Genomic DNA, 23,990 nt, shown 5'->3' on the forward strand with positions numbered 1-23,990 from the left:
AAAGCAGTATCATTAAAACCCTGTGCTTGCCATTTTGTGGGTGCTATAATGAAACTTTTTTCCACTTCAGGAGGATAACTGGTTTACTTTTAAACTGTTGGTGATTTTTATTGAGTTTTTAAGTTGTTTTACTAGTTGAACGCTAGAAATTCAGCACATCAGCAACCAAATGCTCGTATTTCATATAAAATCACATTTCCAAACTGTGGAGAAGCTGAGCTAGACAATTAAGAAGCCATTAAGTTTAGAGTTCCAAGATACACTGTTCATAGGGAAACTAGTGTCTTTCTGACTCAACATTTACACATATGTACCTTGTAGTAACATATCCTCTCAGTACCATTACTGTAACAGTGTACTGGGTGGTTGAATGAAGGGCGTGCTTTTTTTTTTCTGAATGAATTTTTTACTTCTGTTTTGGCCTATGCAAAATACTAGGCAAAAATATTCACCTGGGAGACTGTTGTGAAGGGTAAGAAAAAGCTCCTCCCTTTTGGGATTTCTTATGCTTGGGAGTAGATGGAGGTCCAGGTGTAAAAATCATATCTACTCTGAAAAAAAAGAAAAGTGCAACTGTATAAGTTCATCTCTAAATGCTAACACATGATAGAAAATTCTATGCATCTCTGCAGTAAATAGTAGCAAAGATTGAAAAAGGAAGCACATTTCAATTTGGTAATATATTGCGGGTCATGACATGTTTGCTCTGGTCTAAGTCCACAATCAACACACTGAATTGTAATTACCTGGTAATTAAGTAATTATTTAACTCACTGTTTCCAAACTTTGACATTTGAAACACATTACTTTGTTTCCTTCAAAGGAACTAAATAGTGTGATGGTCAAAAAATGTCCAATAACAGCTGCTCCTAAAAATATCAGGAGAGACCCATCAACTTATGTGCTGGATAGTGAAAATCAGAATTTGGTCCAAGATGGCAATTCCTGATACTCTTAATAAACCAACGACTTTCCAGCAGTTATTGTGCCTAATTATCAGTAATTTTTTTTGTCTTTACTAAGTATTCTTTTGCTTTGAAAAATGTAACTATAACAGAAATTTCACAAGGAATCCTGCCTGACTTTTTATTTAAAAGAAAACCCAAAGGATTGTTTGGGAGGCTCCAGCATATTTAATGACACACTTTTACTATATCAATATATTATATTCTTTCATTTGACATATCCAACTGCTCAGGTGCAAGCAAGCCTCTCTTCATTCAGCCCCCACACCAGACTGACCAGGTATCGGTCAGCACTACTCCACAGAGCAGTTACGTGTTTTATCAGACAATCCATCCAGGTACATTGCATGGCTTCGTTGTGCCCCATGGAGTTTTGAAAACTGAACGTTAAAAAGCTCAAGGCAAACCTCACAAAGCTAGCTAGATATTTCCTAGGCACACAAGAATTGCTAGGCTGTCAGTCAATGACTCATCAAACTCCTATGGCATCTCGCTACTCACAGACACAATGAGTAGGACTCCTGTCCCTGCTTTTGTCCGATTACAGTCAGTGGAGATCTAGTCATAGAATCATAGAATCATAGAATCATAGAATGGTTTGGGTTGGAAGGGACCTCAAAGATCATCTAGTTCCAACCCCCCTGCCATGGGCAGAGACACCTTCCACTACACCAGGTTGCCCAAAGCCTCATCCAACCTGGCCTTGAACACTGCCAGGGATGGGGCATCCACAACTTCTCTAGGCAACCTGTTCCAGTGCCTCACCACCCTCAGAGTGAAAAATTTCTTCCTTATATGTAATCTAAATCTGCCCTCTTTCAGTTTAAATCCATTGCCCCTTGTCCTGTCACTATGTGCCCTTGTAAAAAGTCCCTCTGCAGCTTTCCTGTAGGCCCCCTTTAAGTACTGGTAGGCTGCTAGTCAACACAGTGAAGAAAGTTCAGGGGACACTAAGGGAGACTCCACTGATCAAATGACAGCATCTGCTTTAAGCAGGGATTAATTGTGTCATAAAGGCCATTAATTATGTTGACTAGCTCTCTATTAATTATAAAAGGAATCTCACATGGTTTACCAGGATTATGCTTTTTCTTCAAAGACCTCCAGAAAGGTCTTCACTTTATGTGTGCAAAATGGCTTTTGAAATTTTGTAGTTCTTCTGCTACTGGTGATTCTTTATATTGGGGCATGGCTTTTCTGAGATGGACATCACAGGGCTGAGGCTGTGCCGTGATTTTTGCCCTGATTCAGCTTGGGATGCGTCTTCATCCCGCAAAGCTCTGCCATAAGTACTGCAAGAGACAGGCCTAATCATGTCAGGCACCTTCACTGCTGCTAAGGCTCAAGCGAGTATCTGAGAGGTGCTCTGCTGTCCAAAATCAAACAACACCTTAGTGTGAGGTAAAGGAAGGATCTCCAGTATAAGGTGTGTAGACCCCACCATAGATGCAGGTTTCTAACATGATGAGCCCACCTCAACTTCCTGAGTTCAGAAAGGTATGACTGAATTGAAACCTAAGCTCATGTGACACAGAGCTCATTTTATAGGGTAACAGTGATGATTCGTGGTATATAATAAAAGCGAATAGCTTTTCTAGAGCAATAACAGTGAGGGAGGAACCAGACATGTTATATACTTGAAAATGAGATAGCCCAGTACATGGAAAAGCACTTTGGAATAAGAAACTATGAAGTTCAACAGAAGGACCAGAACAGCCTAACAAAGCCAAGGTAAGCCTAGATAAGGTCCAAATGTGCAGCAAGAGTTGCACTCAGTCAACCTATTCTTGAGAGAAACCAAGGGTACGTCTGCATGGCGTTTTGCTGCTCAGAGTGACGGGGCGAGCTCAGGGAACGTGGACAGTGCTGTGCTGAGACTAAACTACTACAGCTACACACATACACACAGGTGTGCGCTCAGACCCAGACGAGCTTACTAGCTCAAGCTCGGGATGCAAGCAGCATGGATTTTTGCAGACAAGCCTCAAAAATGCCTTGCGATGAACCGCTTCTGTGAGGTCACAACTGTAGGGGTAGATTGCACCTGAACAGTCACAAAGGCCTGGAATTCCAATTTTTTTCATAAAGATCGATTTACACCTGAGTGAGGGGGATGTAAAACCTTCTGCGCTGATGTATTTTTGCACTTGTATGAGATGTTTCACCAGGCACCTGTCAGCAGAGAACGGAGTTTGAAGGAGAGCTCTGTGTGGAGCAACTACTGCTTTTATTTATCATCATCGAAAAGGGGAGAAGGGGAGAAACTTGACCCTAATCAAATAAGGCAACTGTCAAGAAAATTCACAGGATTTTTTACTCCACTATCCTTCTAAATATGAGCCAGTGGTGTCTTCTGCTGCAGTTACCCCTGCTGGCTTCTCACTGGCACTTATTCTTTGGTGAAAAGGTTTTCTTATTCACCAGCTACACGAAGACATAGCTTCTGGGTGGTGTTCTACACAAACAGGCAAACCATGCTTTTATTTTCCCAGCACAGGTATATATTTTCCCCAGTTCCCAGAGTATTCTTACCTTGCCTGAAGATATTTTATTCTGGAAAGCATATCAAGATGCCCTGCTGAGTATTGCTCTATCACATCCTTTACATCATAAGGCCTCAAAGTCTCCTTGAATTTTTTTTTATAGAGACGAAACTGCAGTATTCTACATAATAAACAAAAAAAATTACTAACTTCTCATATAAATTCCATAATGATAATTTGCAGTTTTATCAAGTAATTGATAATCACTCTGGATGTTTGGACATTGAGCATGTTATTTCAAAGCAAGGTAGTAAAACATAAGCAGAGAATCTCTAATAACATACCACATTTGTAAATATGTAATAGTTGCATTTTTCATAATTAATAGGCTAAAATTAATTATACACACCCAATGTCTTTCAGCACTATCATCATAACTAGAAATGGTTCAAAGCTACAAAATTTTCAACAACACGAGGCACAGAAGATTTTGAAACTATGACACTGAAGCTGCTTTTTTATGCTTCAGCCTATTTCAAAGCTAATTTACAGTATATAGAATGCTGAACCACGTTCAGCTTGGTTTTCCTTTTGCACCTGGGAAAGCTCTGGATAGGAGATGTTAATTAGATAGAAACGTGGAATTTAAAGTCAGCAGCAGTTCAAGTTGTGGAGACAGTACTAAAAATGCCTGAAGTGTCCTTGAAAAAACAGCAGTATAATATTATTGTTGTTGTAATAATAATAGTTATATAATTGCTGTTATTTTTACTGTTATTATAAAATGTCCTAGTAATTAATAACAGAATTCTTATAATAAGGACCAGTGCTGGCCAGAGGACTGGGAAACTGGCATTTTTTTCTCATTCTTTTCTGTTTATACATTAGTTTACACTGTTGTATCTTGCTAGATTAAACAAATAAACAAGGTACATATGTAAAGAATGAAAGGTATTTTATTTCTTTAATCTGTCTTAGGCTTGGGATCCAGAGGTTTGATTTCTCAGTAGAGTCTCCATGTTCTTATTGATCAGAATCGGGGAACTGCTGTCATCTGTTAAGATTCATACCTGCTTTTTATTAAAGGTTAGTGGGGTTTTTTTAACCCTTTTAAAATCTGTATAAACTTCCATTTAGCAAAGATAGTTTATTATGACTTTTAAGGATTTTCAAATCTTTAAGTCATAGAATCATAGAATCATAGAATGGCATAGGCTGGAAGGGACCTTAGAGATCATCTAATCCAACCTCCCTGTCATGGGCAGGGATGCCCCTCAACTAGATCAGGCTACTAGATCAGGTTACTGAGTCTGTTGCTCATAAATCTTTCAAGATTTCAAAATTATACCTATGCCTTTTATAGCCAACTATATATGGTAACAGTAAAAATATACTTTAAAAAAGCATAAATGAAAAATAGGGATCACACTGTTAGCAATCTCAATTTAAAATCTCCTTGATCATGACCCTGAAAACCCATTAAGTGGTTTGTCTGAAAGAATTACTTCTCATTAGCATTCAGGGTCTGGGTAAATTATACAAGAGGAAAAAAAAAAAAAGGAAAAAGGTTGGCTCATGATTGGATTTAAAGGGAAATTGCATGAATCAATTACATTTGCACAGGATGTGGGAAAGGAAGCTTTGCAAAAGTAATAATAGCATGTCTTATAGCGCTGGGGCCAGAAAGCAGGACAGATGTATAGTTTGTGTTTGAAAGCAAGGAGGTATCAGGGAAAGAAAGGGAAAACTGTGGAGGAAGTAGGGATGAAGGAACTTCAGAAAGGAAGCAGTCGGGAAGCAGTCATGGATAACATGAACAGAGCCTGTCGCACATGGCTTTCAGCAGACTTGAGAAAACTTGGAATTTTTAATGACTGGTTCTCCTGCATCCAATAAGAAAAGAAATAGGAGAATATATATTATGGCTATATACATATATGATTATATACTTATAATCATCTTCCTTGAAGCTTTTCTAAGAAGATAATTTTCAGGTAATCCAGACTTGCAGTATTTCACTTGGAAGGTAGCAACTCCCTGGCCCAAAACTTAACAAGTTCTAGAATAAAAAGCAACTGCAATGAAAGCAAAATATTTTCCTATAGGGGCATTTTTCAAGAGGAGAGAGTAAAAAAATACTGATTTGAGGAGTAACAGAGCATCAGTGACTGAATTCTATGTGCTTGATGTGCTAAACACATTATCAAGCCTTACTAGGAGTTTTCTAACCCTAGGGAATATCTCTTGTGATACAAAAATAGAGGTGACACAAGTTACAAGCTGAAGACTATTGAAATGGAGATCTTAGTATCTGTTAAAATATGACAGCTGAAAAGTATATTGCACGCTCATACAATTGTGAGTAAAAGAGTTGAGTCAGATCAAAGTTTATCGTGAAGCAAAAATTCCAGTTTTATATAAATACCACAGTCACTAAATTGAGCAAGATACTATATTTATAGCATATTTTAATGAGAAACTGCATACAATAATATTTCATAATAAATACGTTTATGGAGTATCTTGCAAAAATGGCATGGCCAATGTTACCAAAAAACATTTTCCTTTCTGCATATTTTCAAAGATATAAATAGGATCTGTCTTATGCTTTCCAATATATCTAGAATTACCTAACTATTGCATTTAAAAAAAAGTAATAACAGCAACAATGAATCAACATGTAGCAACATGGTAATGTGATTTCCTGAAGCATAAGCATTCAAAGTCAAAGCAAAGCATTGAGGAGCATCAGAGACATTTACCTGACAGCTCGGATGGCTGTCTTGAATGTGGGGATCATATCTTCCATAAGGAAATCACTACTGTCACCTCTCTCTTCTGTCATGGGTTCTCCTGTTCCTGCATCTGCAAAGCAGGTCAAAAAATACCTGAGTGAACACTTGACCACACAATACTTAGAGTGAGCTCTGGCTGTAATTTAGTAAAGGAACATGTCTTGCAGGTTCCTCTTTCTCTGGTCAGCTCTTGAAAGGGACTTTGTAATTCTGCTGGGACAGCTGTAAGACATTATTTGAGGGATCTCCTCTCAGATTCCAGCATTTCTGAAACATTGGGAAGTTTTCTTCCTTCTAATGGATTTATAAGTTCCCACTTTTCAGAGCTTTTACAACAAAAAATCTTTGCCAAAACTATTTTGCGTAAGGCTAAAACAGGTGCAGAAGCTACAAATCAAGTTCTCCTCCCTCTTACACTGCTTGGAGCTCATGTACCTTCATGAAAGAGAATAATCAAGTTCCCAGTGTGGACACCCAGACTACATCCATGGTAGTATGCCCAGTATGCCCTCACGGCAGCTGGCACAATAAAGGAGAAACTATTATTTAGAGGCCATTTAGAAACTACAGGCAAGAAGAGGAAAATGTGTGCCCAGGGAAGCTGAGAGGAAAAATACCCTATGATGCTGCATGGACACCCAATGGAAATCTGCTGAGGGGCAGCAGTTATAGGGAGAGTGTTTAGGAAGCAGCAGTTGACTCCAGAAACCAAGTTTTTGAGAGACTGCAGTGAGGAGATATTTGAGATGTCTGGGAACAGGCCAGTGCAGGGCTGGATGCAGTCTAGGAGGGAGCTACCTTAGCATAGCATCCCTGCTGATAAACCAAGCCATGGTGACATGTAATTTTTTGGGGATATAGATTCATTTCCCAGTGTGCCCTCTTTTTCCAGGTCAAATAGGTTGATTCCCCCACTGGCTTTATCCCGCATCAATTGCTAGTTTTAAGGAAGGCCATTGTCTTATTTGAATCACTGTGTTGCCTGGACTCCAGTATTCATTTCCTGGAGCTTCCCCAAATGCGCCATGTAAAACCAGGGACCAGCCATGCTTGGCCTAGAAAATCGCAAACCTTCAACAGAAGATGCAGAGGAACAAAGTAAAATGGGGACAACAGGGGATGGATAGAAAGAAATCAACACAGATGGGCTACCTTCTGAGCTTTGCCAAAAAGCGTACGCTTTCATTCGGAATGCAGTGCGAAAACGCTCCTTATTATTCAAGACAACATTCTTAGGCTCTTTTGAAGGACTTTCTTCAATGGCATCTACATTCAGAGGGGTAAATAGCTTTCCTTTAGTATTGGTACCACGAACCCGATCCAAGAGACCCAGCTTTTGGCTACAAAATAAGCAAAAGTAATCATTTTCCTCCTTTGTACATTTTTAACTTGTTTTCATGTTGCTTCAAATGTATAATGGGCTGAATAAATGGTTTGTACACAAGGACACTGCTGGGGCTACCATAATACATCGATGTCTTTGTAAGCAACAGGTGAACTCCACAGATAATTAACTGCTTTTTACGAGCATTTTTTTTGTATCAATGTTTAAAATGTTACCAGAGGGTCTCACTATCCTCTCCATGTAATGTATCACAGTGCTTCAGCTCCAGTAGCATGTCCGAAGCATTAGATTTAGTATGAAGAAGAGAAACACTACAACGTTGGTAGTTATATGGTCTTATGACAAGGATGCTTGGCCTTTCCTGTTCAGTACTTTCTTTAACCACTGGGTCCGTGGCAGGCTATTAAATGAATAACACATGTATAGCCAGAAGTAAAAGAAAGTCAGCTGTGCTGTGAACCAGATAAATTGTCAGCAAAACACTGGAAAGGCATTGCAGAGCAATTACTAGGTACACGGTAGGGCAGGCTACCCAGTTCCCTCCACTATTCACTTTCAGTCATCTCTCACTACCCTAGAAATTGAGGTGACCTATACAAATTGTAGCAAACTGACATATTTTGTTCCTCTGACGGTTCCTTGCACTGTCCTCTTACAGATTTACTGACCAAAGACATTTTTCCTTCGGTGACAACATATAGCTAGAATTGCATCTACCTGCCATCTTACCAGCACCAGCAACCGTTCTGACAGCCTGATAGCTGTAACGGTCTTAGATGCAATTACGAACACCACTGGAAAGAGCAACACAAAAGGAATTTGCTAGAATTTGCTAGTGAGTGTATCAGATCAAATACACTCTGAGTACTTCATAGGTGATACATGGCATAAAAATTTTATATGCTTGTTCACTTTGCTGCTTAAATATTTGTTGATTGCTCATTTGTTAAAAAATGAACCGGATGACCATTGTGGGCCCCTTTCAACTGAAATACTCTCTTCTAAAATGTGGGGCTGAGCCACAGGAAGAAAGTCTACCTTTTAACCCATTCCTGGATATTGCAGTGTGGGACAGCTCTGGGGAGAGATGATTGTGCACACATGGTCAAGAAGCACTTTTGTGCAGGACAGCAGGTCAAGCAGATTGAGTGGGGGGCAGAAGAAGCCACTGCAGCTATCAGGTTTCTGAAAGCCACAGATGGGAGCAGAGCTGAAGGACAAACAGCAGTGGTAATCAGAAGAAAGAGATTTCTTAGGTATGCAAAGAGGTATCTGCAGTGTGCTCAGCTGAAGCCACTAAACTCACTGGCAGGAGAGGCAAGCATGGAGAGCGTCAACCGTGCAAGGACATGGTGGACAAAGACAGGGACTTGTTTGCAGACCTTGCAAATGAAGGGTTTCACTCACAGAACTATCTATTCTCTATTTAAGGAGTTATCTTGGTCAGATGGATTATTTTTGTCTTCTAGCGTCTCTGGTGTCATTGGTGCACCTTTTTGAAAGAAGGATCTATTTCTATCTTAGAGGTTTGACTGTGGCAGTATCACACCACAATGGAAGTTCTTAGGACATTCCTCTTAAATATAAAGGTGAGATAGATTTAAAGACACATATGATGACTTTGCAGCTTTCATAAGAGTGCTGACTCTAGTAGGAATATAACAATTTACAGCATACAAAGTTCCTACCTGATCTGAAGTACTGACAATCACAGCTGTTGTAGAGTTTCTGGTTTGTTTTTTTGTGGTTGTTGTTTTTTTTTAATATGAATTACTCAGGCCCTCATCTTTGCCATGTTTCTGATCGACCTGTCTTTGACCCAGAAGGTAATGAAGTATGAGCTTCCCCATCATAAAAGATGGAAGCACTAAACCTTTATGTAGGACGTTTTTCCGGGCCTTCTGAATTTTGTTGTTGACAATGTAACAACACTTGTGAGTGCAATTTCTGCAGCCTAATAAATTCATACACTTGCCCTTCCATTGCATGTATGAAGTGCATACGTGTGTATAAGCAGCAACTAATCACAGAATCACAGAATGTTAGGGATTGGAAGGGACCTCAAGGATCGTCTAGTCCAATCCCCCTGCCGGAGCAGGACCACCTAGATCACCACTAAGAAGGACTTGTGTGAGTGTGGAGACACATAGCTAGTTCAGAAATAGCAGTATTGCCAGGACTGAAGTCAACGATATGAGGAGATAAAAGTACAGATTTGAGTGATGAATTAGAACAGTCTAAGTGAATGGTATTAATATTACTCAGACTTTGCCCTAATGCCATTTCCTGAGGAATTCATGGCATAGAGGGAACACATGCAAAGTGCAGACAAATGTACTGAGCAAAAATCAGAGATTACTTCCTTCTTTGTAGAAAAATATAAGATGTTACTTGTTGACACCTGTGGCAAATTAGTCACCACAGAATGTGTAGGGCAGTCTCATGTTTGGTCTTAAGCACTTGTTTAAAAAGCAGTTTCCATAGTGCTAGGGTTGGAATCGTGATCTGATTGACCTACTAAGGTGCCCTAAAGCATGAACTGATGGTGAGCACAGGGTCCCAACAAGCGGTTTATGTTCTACTAAGATAGGGAGAATCCTGTGACATCTTTTCTGCATCACTATCATTTCTTTACTCTTTCAGAGGTCATGCTTTACACATAGAGCACGTACTGCTTTGCAAGACAGATGTTTTAACTCCATGGCATTTCTGTGAAATTTGGATTCTTCAAGCACTCTGCTAACATATACAGGAAAAATAGATACAGGAGAAGACAACAGCTAATGAATAAGTTTTAAAAAGGGATGAAAAATAAAGATGAGGAAGCAAATGTCAACTGAACGAGTTGTGTGTGTTTTTGAGGGGAAAAAGGAATTCTCATGTCTCAATTGTAATAAAATCAAAGTTTGAAGAGGGAAGTAATTTCGAGAAGGATGGTCAAGAAGAGCCTCGAATCACGGCACATCACTGGAAAGAATTTTGGTGCAAAGAAACGCACCAAAAATCTAGCTGAGTGATAACAAAGAGTCAGCCAGACAATATGAACTGATGGGCATGAAGATGTTAGAGGGAGTGAGCTTGGGAGTGAGTTCTTCAATGTGAAGAAAAACAGACAGAGCACTTAGGTGTGCTTGGCATGGTGGTGTCTTTGTAAACTGAATGAGACTGTGGAATAAGCTACAATAAGGAAGAAACTGAAGCAGTTTTAAGATGAGTAGATCTGTTCAGTGATAATAAAATGAAGGCATTTTTCCCTAGGTCTGAAAAAATTATATATACAACAGGCTTCTTGTGGACATCAGCTTTTCCTGGTGCAAGGTTTAACAGGTCACCAATTATAGATGAATCTCAAATGAAAGTGGAAACTGTAGTTCACCTATTCTTTAGGATTTCAAGATTGAAAGTCTTGGTTCAAGAGCTTCTGGATAGACCTTGCAGGATGAGAAGGAAGCTCCTAGAAGGAGCTTTCATCGTTATATTTCATTAAATCTAGCAGTGAAACTCAGTATGATTTCAGATGATGAGGTGATTTCCTCAAAGGCAAGAAGTGGTCACATACTACACATTGGCTTTGAGCATTGTATTAAATGTAACAAGATTTAGTTTAGTAAAATCTACTACAGAGAAGTTATCTCGAGAAGAATATGTTTAAGGCAGAGAACCTGAAAGATGAAGAAGCAGAAAAACAGGTGAGACGGAAGATTGGTATTTTTTATAAAAAGCAGTTTAATACTATATTGGAAGAATATACTTGTTATTACATAGGGCCTCTTAACTTTGCTCCAGAAACTTGCTTGGTCCTTCAAAATACATATCCAGATCTCTCAAAGCCTGCCCCTTAAAAATCCTGTAATAACTGCCTTCCTTACCAAAAGAGAAAGAGGCATAAAGTGCACTGCAAAGATCTACAGGGATCAGATCAGCAGGTAAAGGGTCGGTGGATGATGCGAAGTATCCAAAACTTTCATCTTGTGGATTTTTTCAATATAGGACAGAAATATAGGCAATATATGCAGAAATCTCTGCCATAGACCTATACAAGAATAGGAATGATCAAGATTTAATATCCTCCTCATAGGTCAAGACAGATCAAAATACTCCTCTGCATTCAGCACAAAAAGCTATTTATTTGCAGTGGTATTTTCCACTGCATATGTAGGCACACTCATTTGTGGCTTGGGTTGGTTTGTTTGTTTTTGTTGTTTGTTTATTGTGTTGGGTTTTTTTTGCGGGGTAGGATTTAAGGTAGATAATATGTGCCAAAGGCATTCCCAAATTCTCTTTCTACGGAGTTTCTCAACTTTTCCCATTGATAAGTGTCAGTTTAGGAAAAACTCATGTCCTAAGACTTGCCTGAGCGTCTTAGGTTTAGGAGCTAGAACTCATCTGATCTGTCTTAAACTGTTTAAAAACTTGAATATCCTGTCTAAGATTAATCTGTAGATGCCTTTCTATAATCAGTGGGAAGTTAGCAACCTACAGAGTGTAGTTCAGCTCCATTTCACTTTGGGATGATTTTCCAGCTGGGTGAACTTGTTTCTTGTTATTGACTACAGAAACTAGATAAGAAGTCATTTAAAAAGCAAATCTCTAGTCTAAGTTGAAGTTACCTGAGCTGAAGCCTTCCTCATGAACTGAATTGTGATGATTAACCCTTAAAGTAACATTCAGATTCGCAACAGTATGTTTATGCAATAAATATTGACAATCATGTTCAAATCCAGGCAGCCAGAGCAGTAGAATCATCAGAACATAATTCATCAGCTTTACATGAAAAAATACATCAGTATGTTGCATACAAAAAAAACCCCAAAACAAAACCCAAGCTTCTTTCCAGATAATGGCTAGCTGTCATCAGAAAAAAAAAAAAATTGACTTTATTCTCATTTCCAAGAGATGAAATCTGGGTCTGCTGGGGTTTTTGTTTTCATTGTGCTTTTTAAAAAGACTTAGGAAACATTTGTTGTCATGACACGATCTCCTTCATTAAAACAGCATGCGCATGGCTCAGTCTCAGAGTATGAAGCATGCGCAGATCACACCATCCTTCATGAAAGTGGCTAGGACAGTGGTTCCCACCCACAGGTTCAGGTACTGATGCTTGTCTTTCAGACTCCTCCTACCAATATTAGCTATTCTTCCTCTCCTTGGGACAATGGTCCCACTTCATTTGGCTTCTTTATATTCAATCAATTGTGATTCCTGACTTCCAGTGCAGTTCCAGAAACTAGAGGAATTCAAACACATCCCAAACATCCTAATAAAAGGGCAGAGCAGTTTCTCTGACTTGCTTGGATACATTGCCACTGCTTGTCTAGCATGCTATTGCGTCCTCTCTCTTGAGGTGGAATAAAATTTTTCCCAAAATCAATGTCTTTGTAATGGAGCCGCAGGATAAGAACTCCTTAACTCTGAGGTAGATTCAGACCACTATAAAGGAAGGAAGGCAGAAGCAGTGGAGACAGTTTGGCTTGAAAATTTCCTAGCTAAAGAAAAAATCAGCTCTCAGATTCTTGCTTCCCAAGGGCAGTGAATTATTTTGGAATATCTGGAAGACTAATTTGGTGGGTATGCGAGAGATGGCTGACCTCTGCACAGATATTTTACCCTTGCTCAGAATAAAGAGTGGGAACCACTGAACTAGAAATACTTTTCCAGAAACAGTCATGCAAGGAAATAATGCAGTTACATCCCATCATGCAAGCCAAATACTCTCCTCTCTGGGCTTTGCCTAGTATTGGAGTTTCATATACAAATGGTACATGTATGAGAAGAAAAATAATGAATTAATGCTAACAGTGAATCAAACACAGGCCTGTTCCACATATCTACCATTTTCACCTAACAAGGAGTAATAATAATCAGGAAATTTTTCCATATTTTTGCAGTTTAGCTAATCATTAGATCTAGTTGGTCTCAAGTAACTGGAAGCAAAAGGTAGTCATGTTTACTCCAATATTTTATTGCATTATCAGCTGCACTTACATAGGCGAACTTAGCTTTGGGAAATCAAACATTCAGAATTAAATTTCCAGAAGTATTCTCCTTTGCACTATTCCAAATAGAAATTAGTACAAAACTAATGCTATGAAGATAGCCATGAATCTTGCACTTAATACATTCAGCTGATGAACTCTCAGAGAGTTCATATGTTTTCTTAATATAAAACAAAGAGCATTCTGCACTTCCAAGGTACTTCTGAACTTTGGCCAATCAACTTTGCCTTTTAAGGAAATCAAGTAACATTCTTTTCTATAGGGAGGAACCCACAAAAATGTTCCATCTCAAAATAATTGACTTCTTCATAACTAATGTCTTAATTTAAAAAGCCACTTTGCACCCTGAATCTTGAGGTGTAAATTTGCACGTTTCTGATGTCTGAGGAGGAAACAACCCCTTTTAGCCAACCAATTTCCACACTCTCATGGTCCATAACCTCACTGGTATTTAATTGTAGACATGACTCTAAAACCAAACTCACCTACCATCCAGATTATTTGCCCAGAAACATGAACACAAGTCCTAATTTAGGCTCAAATTTGATGCCCTTCAGAAAGATAAAGAGCCCTTATGCATACTAAAGGCCTTTGCTCAGCCCCTCTTCTCAACCACACTTTCTAAAGTGACCGGAAATGGGTAAAAATAAGCGATGTCACACAAACCCATGAGAAGAACAATCTAAGTTCAATTCTTTGTGAAAATAGGATGGATATTTTTCACCAATGGATGTAGCTAGCAATGTAGGTAGAAACCATATGGATGTTGACCCACTCTTTACTTCGCAGTGAACATATCTCCATGTACCAACTACTAGAAAGTAAACCAAACTGCAAAATCAATGTCTCTTGACTGCTTTGCATGAGTCAATCATCCAATGTAAAAACGGAGTGCTTCACTAGCAGCTCTCCAAAAGTTGGAGAGCTTAGGCTAGGAAAGCTGAATTGTATGTTAATGATTTCATGTTTGTAGAATGAAATGGGAATGAGAACAATGAGCTAAAATTGAATGATAGCGAGATGTTTCGGGGGGATAGAATAAAATGCTTGACAATTTAGTCAAAATATTAGTATTTCTGATTAAGTATCTTTCAGGTTCCTGAAACGCTACAAATTATTTCTATTTCTTTGCAGGAAGATAAAGTTCTTGCCCCACATTTTAGGTCACAGTTCAACAAGATATTTGAGCATGTCAGTAACTTTATTCAGATGCTCAAAAGCATCAACTTGTTTTCCATTTGCTGAACCAGAACCTGCAAACACACGTGGATATGATGTTCCACTGAACTCAAATACAAAGTTATTTGCGTGAATTTTTGTTGGCAAGGTTGAGACTGCATAAGGAATGGTATTTAGTTCTTACAGTATATTTTTCTTAAAACAAATTTCTAAATGGTTTGCAGAGTGGGTTAGTATCATTCCCATCCTATGAAAACAGAGAAAAGCACGTGTTTCTAAGCAGATTATTGGCAGAGCCAGCATTATATCCCATTTTTTTCTGAACAGCAGAACAGTGAACTATCTGCAAGGTCATGCAACTTTCTTTTTATGCTTCAATAACTTTTCAGACTTACGACCCCTTTTTATGGTGGTTGGATGAACTACTGTAGTAAAAACAGAAATTGCAGGCAGAGAATGGCATGCAAGAAATATGAAAAGAGTAAGACTCAATTGTTACTTGAATGTATATACCTAAGTTTTCTTGTGAGGCTTGATCCAAAGAATGACTCCCTACTAAACATGACATTACTGTAAAGTGAAGAAAAGTTGTTAAGATGAGACGTTAATGATTACCCATGAAAAGCTCTATGAAAAAGAATGGGAACAGCCTTTCATTTGCAGTTAATGTAGTGTGCAGATCAGAGTGGCTTTCTTCCCCTTCCTGTTTGGGCAGATGCATTAAGAAGAAATGCTGACAATGCAATTTTCCACCTTGCAAAGTATGATTTTATTTTTGTCATGCTATTACTACTGACAATACAAAAATGCACTGCATTCTATGCATTCTTTCATACTCACATACTAGGAAGGATTAGTACCAATTCTGTTACTTAAAAAGATCAAATCAACTTTCCAAAAGCAGAGAAACGTTTATCTTGTAGCGACAAGGAAACAGGGATAAATTGCTTTTCTGCAATCACATAATAATAGATCTAGGAACAAACATCCTCTCCTGATGTCTAGTTCTACAGCTGGACAATGCTAATTAGGAGCAAGACCCTAGGAGAAATTTCAAAATCCTTCACTAAAGTGCCTGTACATAACAAGTGTCAAAGATTCGACACTAGTCAACATCTGCAGAACAGCTGCCAACAACGGCACTGAAAAATCAGGCCCACATGTAGACATAAAAAGTTGGTTCAAAATAAACAATACGTCTATCAAGCAAAGGCCCACTTTAAATGTAGGTCAGGCACCCAAGCATTTGCTGAAAGATTTGCTGTATTTCGGTAGAAATGAGCATTAATAGATGTTTCTCATAAATCTGCCTTCTTGGGAGACAAACAGAAGAAAAGGCTTTGCAATACATGCAAAGCGAACTCCCCACCAGTGAGCAAGGAACAGCACAGCCCCATTTCCTCCTGGTTTGGGTGACTCTACAGGGCATGTAGGGATAATGCTGTTCTTAACAGAACAGCATCATGTGTACCACTTCCCTTCACTTCACTGAGCCCTTACAGGGCTCAGTCTGCTGTCTAGCTCGAGGGTAGTCCAATCATATCTCACATCTTCACAGTTTAGTTTAAAGGGAGTTTCAATAAAGCCTTGGGCTTCTGCCATACTTTAACAGGCTTTCTACTATCACAAGCCCTTCCCTGCAGCCTTGCTTTGGGATTCAACTTCTGAAACGGACTCTTCCACTTGTCTCCCCTGTGTTTTTACCAGATAGTCTAAGAACAAGGAGCTGCATCTAGCTGTGACTTTGTCATGATGCCAGCTCCTGCTTCCAAGGAGGTATCCTAGAAGGATCTGTCACAAGAGTTCGACTCTACTGCTGCAGAGTTCCTAAAGAGCTTTCACATCACAGAATAGAAACCCTGCCACTTAAAGCATTACCCACCCTCAAATTTTCACACAGCCAGGCCTCATTTTTAGTTGATTAACTAGTTAAATTTTCTGACTCTTCTGGGAAAGCTTTGGACCAATTCTTCTCTGTCCTTTATCAACCACTGTTCAGACAATGCAGTTTATTACTACAATTTTCCCATTAAGTACTTAACTGATGCAAGAATCTGGACACTGAGTGCACTTATAGGCTGTTCTTTCCACTAGGACTGCATTCCCTTATTGCTCATTTATTTCAGTACAACCTTAAACACAAGCTGCAGTGGAGTACAAGTAATACTTTCTATACTAAACCACTGTAGGAGGAAGAGGATTTGTTTTTTTTTAATTATCTGGTCTGTAAATAAGAGTTTTATGAGAGATAGGAGGTGGGACTGTCAAAACAACCAGATTTTATGGCTCAGTCCCATGTCTACTGAAGTCAGTGAATGCTCCCATAAGTACCATCATTTTTCTGTCTACCTGGAGGGTTTCCAATCCCTCTTATTGAATTCTTATTTCCATAAACATATTCCTGCTAACAGGAAGGCTCCAATGTAGGTTTACTGATTATTTTGTTGAGGTTATCACATATGTAACAACATAAAAGCAAGATATATTCAGCTAGAATGAGGGGCCTTGGGATTACAGTTTTGAAGATTTTGAGCTGTGAGTCATACTTTTCAGTTTTCAATCCAGTGCATCAACATAAAATGACTTCTTCTACTGGCCTGAAAGATACAGTAACTCACAAGCTACTGCATGAACTGTTCTGTCACTGCAGGTGCAGGAGCTTCTCTAGGGGGGCTGTGACAGTCAGCAAACTGCAGCAATCATTCACTTGCCTAATTTTAATCTGCTGCTGCATCTCAGTCAGAACGCACTTTGGCTCAAGGTATGCAGTTAAATACTCAGAAGGATTTCAGCTCCAAAGCTCTCTCCTACGTATTAAAGGCCAGATGGCTAAAATCTCCAGATATCTACATTAATATAACTGAACTTGCTCATGAATGTTTAGCCTGGACATTGTCATCGACCTATAGTATTTAAGGTTCATGAGGGTTCACAAACTAGGTAACTCCTGTCCAGACAGTCTTTGAAAAGGATCAGGTTAGCTCGTGGTGATGGTGGCAGGAAGGGCAAGTCATCTTTTCCCAATAATTCAGCACTACAGAACTTGCCTGTACCATAAGAAAACTTGAGATAAGATTTTCTTTTCTGTTAAAAGAGGTTTGAACCCCAAAAAATCATAGGAGAACAGCAAGTGTGAATCTGTTGGTTTTCTTCAGCTTCCTTTATTACGCAGTTTTGAATCTGCAACTTAGCTGCAGGGGTTTATAAATACATCATTTCCATTTGAGACCTTACAGGTTGGCTGGTAATGACTGCTCTGCTGTAGTCTTCAGTGACTGACCAGTATTAGGACCAATGATTCCTTCATTCTCTTTGGTTGTAAATTCCCCAGAATGACCAGGAGCTTTCCCATTTGTTTCAGCAGGGGTGGGATGGAGGCCTCAAAACTACGTAAGTTTTTTAGTACTGCCAGAGAGACTGACTATCCTGCTGATCCATCTTAGCCCTTCATCTTAGTGTTTATCACCAAGAAATCTTTGGACATGGTGAATTGCTACAGACTTGATCCCTTACACATCAACATTGCTCTGTGCAGGACCATTGACCAGTAACATGAAACAGAACTTTAAATTCACCCCAGAACAATGTGGACACTAAACCCTGACTTTATGGCATGGATCAGGAGAAATCTAGATCACAATTAGTTATGACAAACAATAAAGCTGTTTACAGACAATTAACAAGCAACACTGCATTTGTACAATTAACATTTTGGCTGTATTACTAAATTGGAAAAAAAGCAAGCAATTAGGAAATGGATTGGTTAATCATTTTTAATGACTACCTGTGGTGTTAGTAGCATGTTTTGGTTAATAGCTCATGAATCCACAAAGAACCATTTAACCTGCATCCTCCAGAAACTGCATTAAAACAAGGCTATAATAATGGCAGCTACATACCTGGCAGTACCATCCAATTGCTCTTTCCTTTTGTAGAAGAGAGGAAGCATTACAAGAAATCAAAGAGAGAAGAATTACGTAATAAATTCAGCAGACTTTTTAAAAAAGAAATGGCTAATCTTTTGCTAATTGCTTATATCTCTTTTGTTCTGCGACCATAACTGACAGCAGAATAAAAGCTACATTTTCAACTAGCCATAAAGCAAAGTGAGATAGGTTTCTGAAACCAATCTGTGCTGCTTAGACTAGCAATCTAGTCTTTGGTGAGAAATGAACTCCCTTGCCCTCTCTCCCAGGACCTTACTTGCAAAACACCTATTAAATTTCAGGTCACATTTGAATCACAGAAGAACCTACATACAATGAACAAGCCTGAAGTCACAGTAATGAGTCTAGACTCCAGGAGAGCCTGGGAATTATTCTCTGAACAAAACCTGAGGTCAAGAAACCCTTGAGAAATGATTTTATAATGGATAATATTGGAATGGATAGAGAGTGAGAAGGGATAAAGAAAAGGAAAGAAATGTATCAAGACTTAATTAAACACTTGTGGTGTTTTTTCCTAGGGATTTCCTTTTTGATATGTGTGAAATCAATCCTAAAGAAATACATTATGAATAAAACAAATAAAGAGTTAGCATTTGTAATTTGCCCTTTGTGAAGGCAACAAAGTGAGCACAACTTACATGTGGAGACCTCTGAGCTGAGCAGTAGTCTAAGGGCTCTTTTTATTCAGAATGAGGCACAACAGTAAGTCCAGAATGAAAGTTTAAAGCACAAACTTGGATAAGTAATGTCCATTATTAGCAGCTGATCATCTATAGCTAAAGGTCTTGGCTTTCACAGGGCCAAAATTTTAAAATGTTAAGACCTTAAGGCGAGGAAGGCTTTACACTGCTTTACACTGAACTCAGAAATAGTGATGAAAATAAAACCATGACCTCAACTCCCTCAAAACGTTGTCTTGTGAACCTTCAGTTAATAGTTTCAACGATAGACAGTTTTAAACATGCTTTGGTGTCCTCCACTGAATTATCTCCTTGAGCAATAGGTATCACCAAAACCCAAGCTTTTAACAAGCATTAATTATGTTCACATGCCATGGCCAGTTCTGTGAACAACACAATCCTCAGGCCAGTTGAGTTAAACAGAGAAATGTAAGAATTTTCAGCATAGCCTATATCTTAAAATATACAATCACATCATAGATGGTGTGAGAAGTACAGATGCCTGTGAAATCCAGGGCTAAAACTTTATCAGGATCAAAATTATAGAAGGAGAATTTGAAATTTCCAGGGCAATAAACTCCAGAGTCTTACAAAGGGAAGCTGATGGTGAGGCAGCCTTCTCCTTTGTTTAATGCCAACATGAGAGCCACTGATGGAGTCATCCATGTGCCACTAGGTGATGGGAGAAGAAATGGATCCAGAAGCCAAAAAAGTATGCTTTTCACTCTCACCCAGGAAGTAATCTGGCAAGTCTCTGTTACTTAAAAAAGCCTCATTGATATATATGAATTCTGCGTGTCCTATCCTGACTTACACTTCAGAGAAAACGATGATGGAGATGTGGACAATATACTTACCTGAAAAACGGAAATGACACAATTGATTCATAAAACCTCCAGGTAGCAACTAGATCAATCCTGTTGGGGTTAGTAGCATAATATCTCCAGGCAGCCTGAATGACAAGGGAGAGGAAATAATTAGTGTTAGGTAAAGCTACTGCCCAGGCCGACAGCAGCCAGATTGTTTCAAAGGACATAACGATGCACCTGAGTGACTATCTAGAAATTAATTACTAATCAGCAGTAACAAATAAGTGTCACTATATGGTCAAATTATTGACACCGAATTATGATCTAGGAGGACTGTTAAAAGAGACAGGACATGAGAGAGAACCACTAACATCAAAAGACATTACATTTGACTAAACTGGTTTTGTTCTCCTCTCTTTTTTTATGCCTAAAAGAGCTTCAAGTACTGCTGGACCTGGACAATATTTCTGGGAGTGCTTAAGCTGGTTTACTATCTAATATACCATCAGAGGAAATTTTGCTGAGCAATTTTCTATTTCAGCATTTAGCTCCAATTAAAATTCTCTAAGCACATACCTAAAAAATACTGTAGCTAAATTAGCTACCTACTAAGTGGGAATGTTTTAAATTAGAAGGTGAATTCAATTCACGGCTCATCCCTGCAGCCCCTTCTGTTTGCTAAGGAGTGTTTTTAATGAGAACAGCATAATACACCACTCAGTCTGTTTCTCCTGAGGACTGGTTTGATCCCGAGCAGCCCTGAGCACCAATGTTTCCATCCATCTGTTATCATAGAAACTTTTTCTGTCCCTCTGTGGAAATCATAGAATCACAGAATGTTTTGGGTTGGAAGGGACCTTAAACATCATCTAGTTCTAAGCCCCCTGCCATGTGCCCAGTGATATCTTCCAGGAGGTCATGATCTCCTAGGTCAACTGCCTGATCAATTCAGGGCTATCCAAAAGTTAAAGCATGTTGTTAAGGGCATTAGCCAAATGCTTGTTAAACACTGACAGGCTTGGGGTATCGACCACGTCTCCAAGTTCCAGTGTTTGATCATCCTCTCAGTAAAGAAATGCTTCCGAATCGTAGAATCATACAATGGTTTGGGTTGGAAAAGACCTTTAAAGGTCATCTAGTTCAAGTTCCCTGCCTAGGTAGTGACAGCTTCCACTAGATCAGGTTGTTCAAAGCCTCATCCAACCTGGCCTTGAACACTTCCAGGGATGGGGCATCCACAACTTCTCTGCGCAACCTTTTCCAGTGTTTCACCACCCTCATTGTAAAAATTCTCTTCCTTATTTCTTTATCAGTTTAAAGTCCATTACCCTTTGTCCTACCGCTACATGCCCTTGTAAAAAGCCCCTCTCCAGCTTTCCTGTAGGCCCCCTTTAAGTACTGGGAAGCTGCAATAAGATCACCCCGGAGCCTTCTCTTCTCCAGGCTGAACAGCCCCAACTCTCTCAGCCTGTCTTCATAGGAGAGGTACTCCAGGCCTCAGATCATCTTCGTAGCCCTCCTTTGGACTCGCTCCAACAGCTCCATGTCTTTCTTATGTTTTAATAGATTTAAATAGATTTAATTCTATCAGGACTTTAGCTTTTCTAACCTGATCCCTGGCTGCTCGGACAATTTCTCTATATTCCTCTCAGGCCACCTGTCCTTACTTCCATCCTCTGTAGGCTTCCTTTTTGTGTCTGAGTTGGTCCAGGAGCTCCTTGTTCATCCATGTAGGCCTCCTGACGTTTCTACTTGACTTCCTCTTTGTTGGGATGGTTCGCTTCTGAGCTTGGAGAAGGTGATCCTTGAATATTAACCAGCTTTCTCGGGCCACCCTTCCTTCCAGGGCTTTATTCCATAGTACTGTAACAAGCAGCACCCTGAAGAGGCCAAAGTCTTTTCTCCTGAAGCCAAGGGTAGTGAGCTTACTGTGCACTCTCCTTGCTGCCCTAAGGATCTTGAACTTTACGCTGCCATTTACTTCACTGCCATCAGTGTGCTCCACACCTAGTAAGAGTAACTCCTGTGAAATTTGTCAGCTCCTAAACTGGTAATTTTAAGCTTAATTTTCTACATTTTTAACAAAGGTCGTAACTGAAGTCCAAATGAGCTAAAGGAGTCTCTTCCTATTGAATCCTCTTATTGTCCAGTGACATAACAGAAGATCCAGAGTGTGTTTCAGGTTTTTCAAAGCACTCATACTATTTAAGTCATTTGCCTTGATTGAAACAGTCACTGTCTATTGTGTTACTTATGTTGTTGTTTTTACATCAATAACAACATAACTTTGTTTGCACAGAAAAGGACTCTTTCAAGGGAACTTACAAAACCTGAATTTTGGAAAGAGTATGTTTTCGACAGCTTGTTTTCTGTGATTTTGTGGCACTGATGCAGAAGTTGCTTGGTTTCCAGAATCTAGCAGATGAGACCCTTTCTTCTAAAGACATTGTTCTTCTGGAAGATATCCTGGGAATTAAAAGATTCCTCAAAAACTGCAAGGACCACTGGATTATCTAGCTCAATGTGAAAAAAAATTACTCCTTCACAAACACAGCTTCTCCCCTCTTGCAGCAGGAAATAAGAATTTGGTCAGGGGGGAAGTGATGGCCCTTGTTAAGAAGATGCAGCAGTCTTAATACACAACACTTCTCAAGGAGGGGATAAATGACTGCAAACCTGAATGAGTTCAGCTGCTGGCTTTCTTCTTTTCTCAAAATGTTTTTGACGATGTTGCTCCTGGACCTTCAGTGCCAGCCCTGAGCCCAAAATGCCCTGAAAGTAGAGAGTGAGGCAAGATTTTAGACATTTCTTACTCAGAGAAAATGGATCAATAATGAGAGGAAACAAGTCTCTAGGTGGAGATGGATATGGCTACGTAGGATCTTTGTGCAGTACAGCATGCCTTTCCCACTGCTCCACTTGTGAGACATGAGGTTGTCATGATCACCTCAAGGACCACAGGCCACACCAAATCATTTTAAGCCCTCAACAGGATTCTTGAATGCCTACTGCCTTTCCAAGCTGGAGGTGTCCAGGTGTATTACTTTCCACACCGGGTAGAGCAAAACTGCTTGTGTGATAAAAGAGCTATGCTAATCATACTCTGGATTTGGGTGTGTGGGACTTCCCATCCTCTGTGAAATTATTTCCAAGTCTCCATCTAAAGGAAAAATATCCTAAAATCTGGACTTAGGATGGTTTTTATTGCTATTTGGCCCATCTCCCCCAGACCTTGTCTCATTCTTATCTGAGAACTTTGCAGATAAGGTAAATATTTGGCCCATGTAATATTAGAGAACAAATATACTTTCAAAAGCAATTTAGAGATCATTTCTTAAGCAGTCAGAGTAGAATTCACCTGACTAGATGAAAAATACCTGTACTGTCACCTGGTATCTAAATTCCCTTTAACCTTAGTGGGTAAGAACAGCACTTCATGGTGGTGTCAGAAATCTCCTCTAGGAAAGAAGGGAAACAGGTGAGATGAAATGTTCTGCAGAGCTGCACTGGTTATAAAGGATGACCACTGGTCTGTGATGATCATTCAAATGCAGATCTCTAGCTTGCAAGTGTTTAAAGCTGGGTAAGATGAGCCCAGTCCTAATTATCAAAACAATGGCCTCCAAATCCTTTAAAAATGAACCTGCACCAGGCTACAGGGTCATGAACTGCCTTAGATTTCTTAGACTGTTCACTTGCTGGATTAATTTTGTCCTGTGCCAACTAGCACTATCTATCTCAGAAAATACTCACACATGGTTCAAGGATGTATTATTCCCAGTAGGCTCTAT

At 39.3% G+C, this 23,990-nt stretch overlaps 1 protein-coding gene across 2 annotated transcripts in view; it reads right to left on the bottom strand.

The window, feature by feature from the left end:
* The window catches only part of KCNQ3 (potassium voltage-gated channel subfamily Q member 3), a 211,447-nt gene that overhangs the window by 3,339 nt on the left and 184,118 nt on the right, over positions 1 to 23,990 (bottom strand). Inside the window, exons 7-14 of one of the 2 annotated variants that reach the window (XM_086609565.1) lie at positions 22,876 to 22,971; positions 20,248 to 20,342; positions 18,663 to 18,689; positions 15,277 to 15,333; positions 7,396 to 7,583; positions 6,211 to 6,313; positions 3,498 to 3,629; positions 453 to 551 (exon numbers count right to left, since the gene is read on the bottom strand). In XM_086609565.1, the coding sequence (XP_086465691.1) occupies positions 453 to 551; positions 3,498 to 3,629; positions 6,211 to 6,313; positions 7,396 to 7,583; positions 15,277 to 15,333; positions 18,663 to 18,689; positions 20,248 to 20,342; positions 22,876 to 22,971 (797 nt within the window). The remainder of the gene's footprint in view (positions 1 to 452; positions 552 to 3,497; positions 3,630 to 6,210; positions 6,314 to 7,395; positions 7,584 to 15,276; positions 15,334 to 18,662; positions 18,690 to 20,247; positions 20,343 to 22,875; positions 22,972 to 23,990) is intronic. The other variant, XM_086609566.1, reaches the window with a different exon arrangement.

This window comes from Tauraco erythrolophus, chromosome 3 (assembly GCF_009769465.1).
Source record: "Tauraco erythrolophus isolate bTauEry1 chromosome 3, bTauEry1.pri, whole genome shotgun sequence".
Classification (NCBI taxonomy): Eukaryota; Metazoa; Chordata; class Aves; order Musophagiformes; family Musophagidae; genus Tauraco; species Tauraco erythrolophus.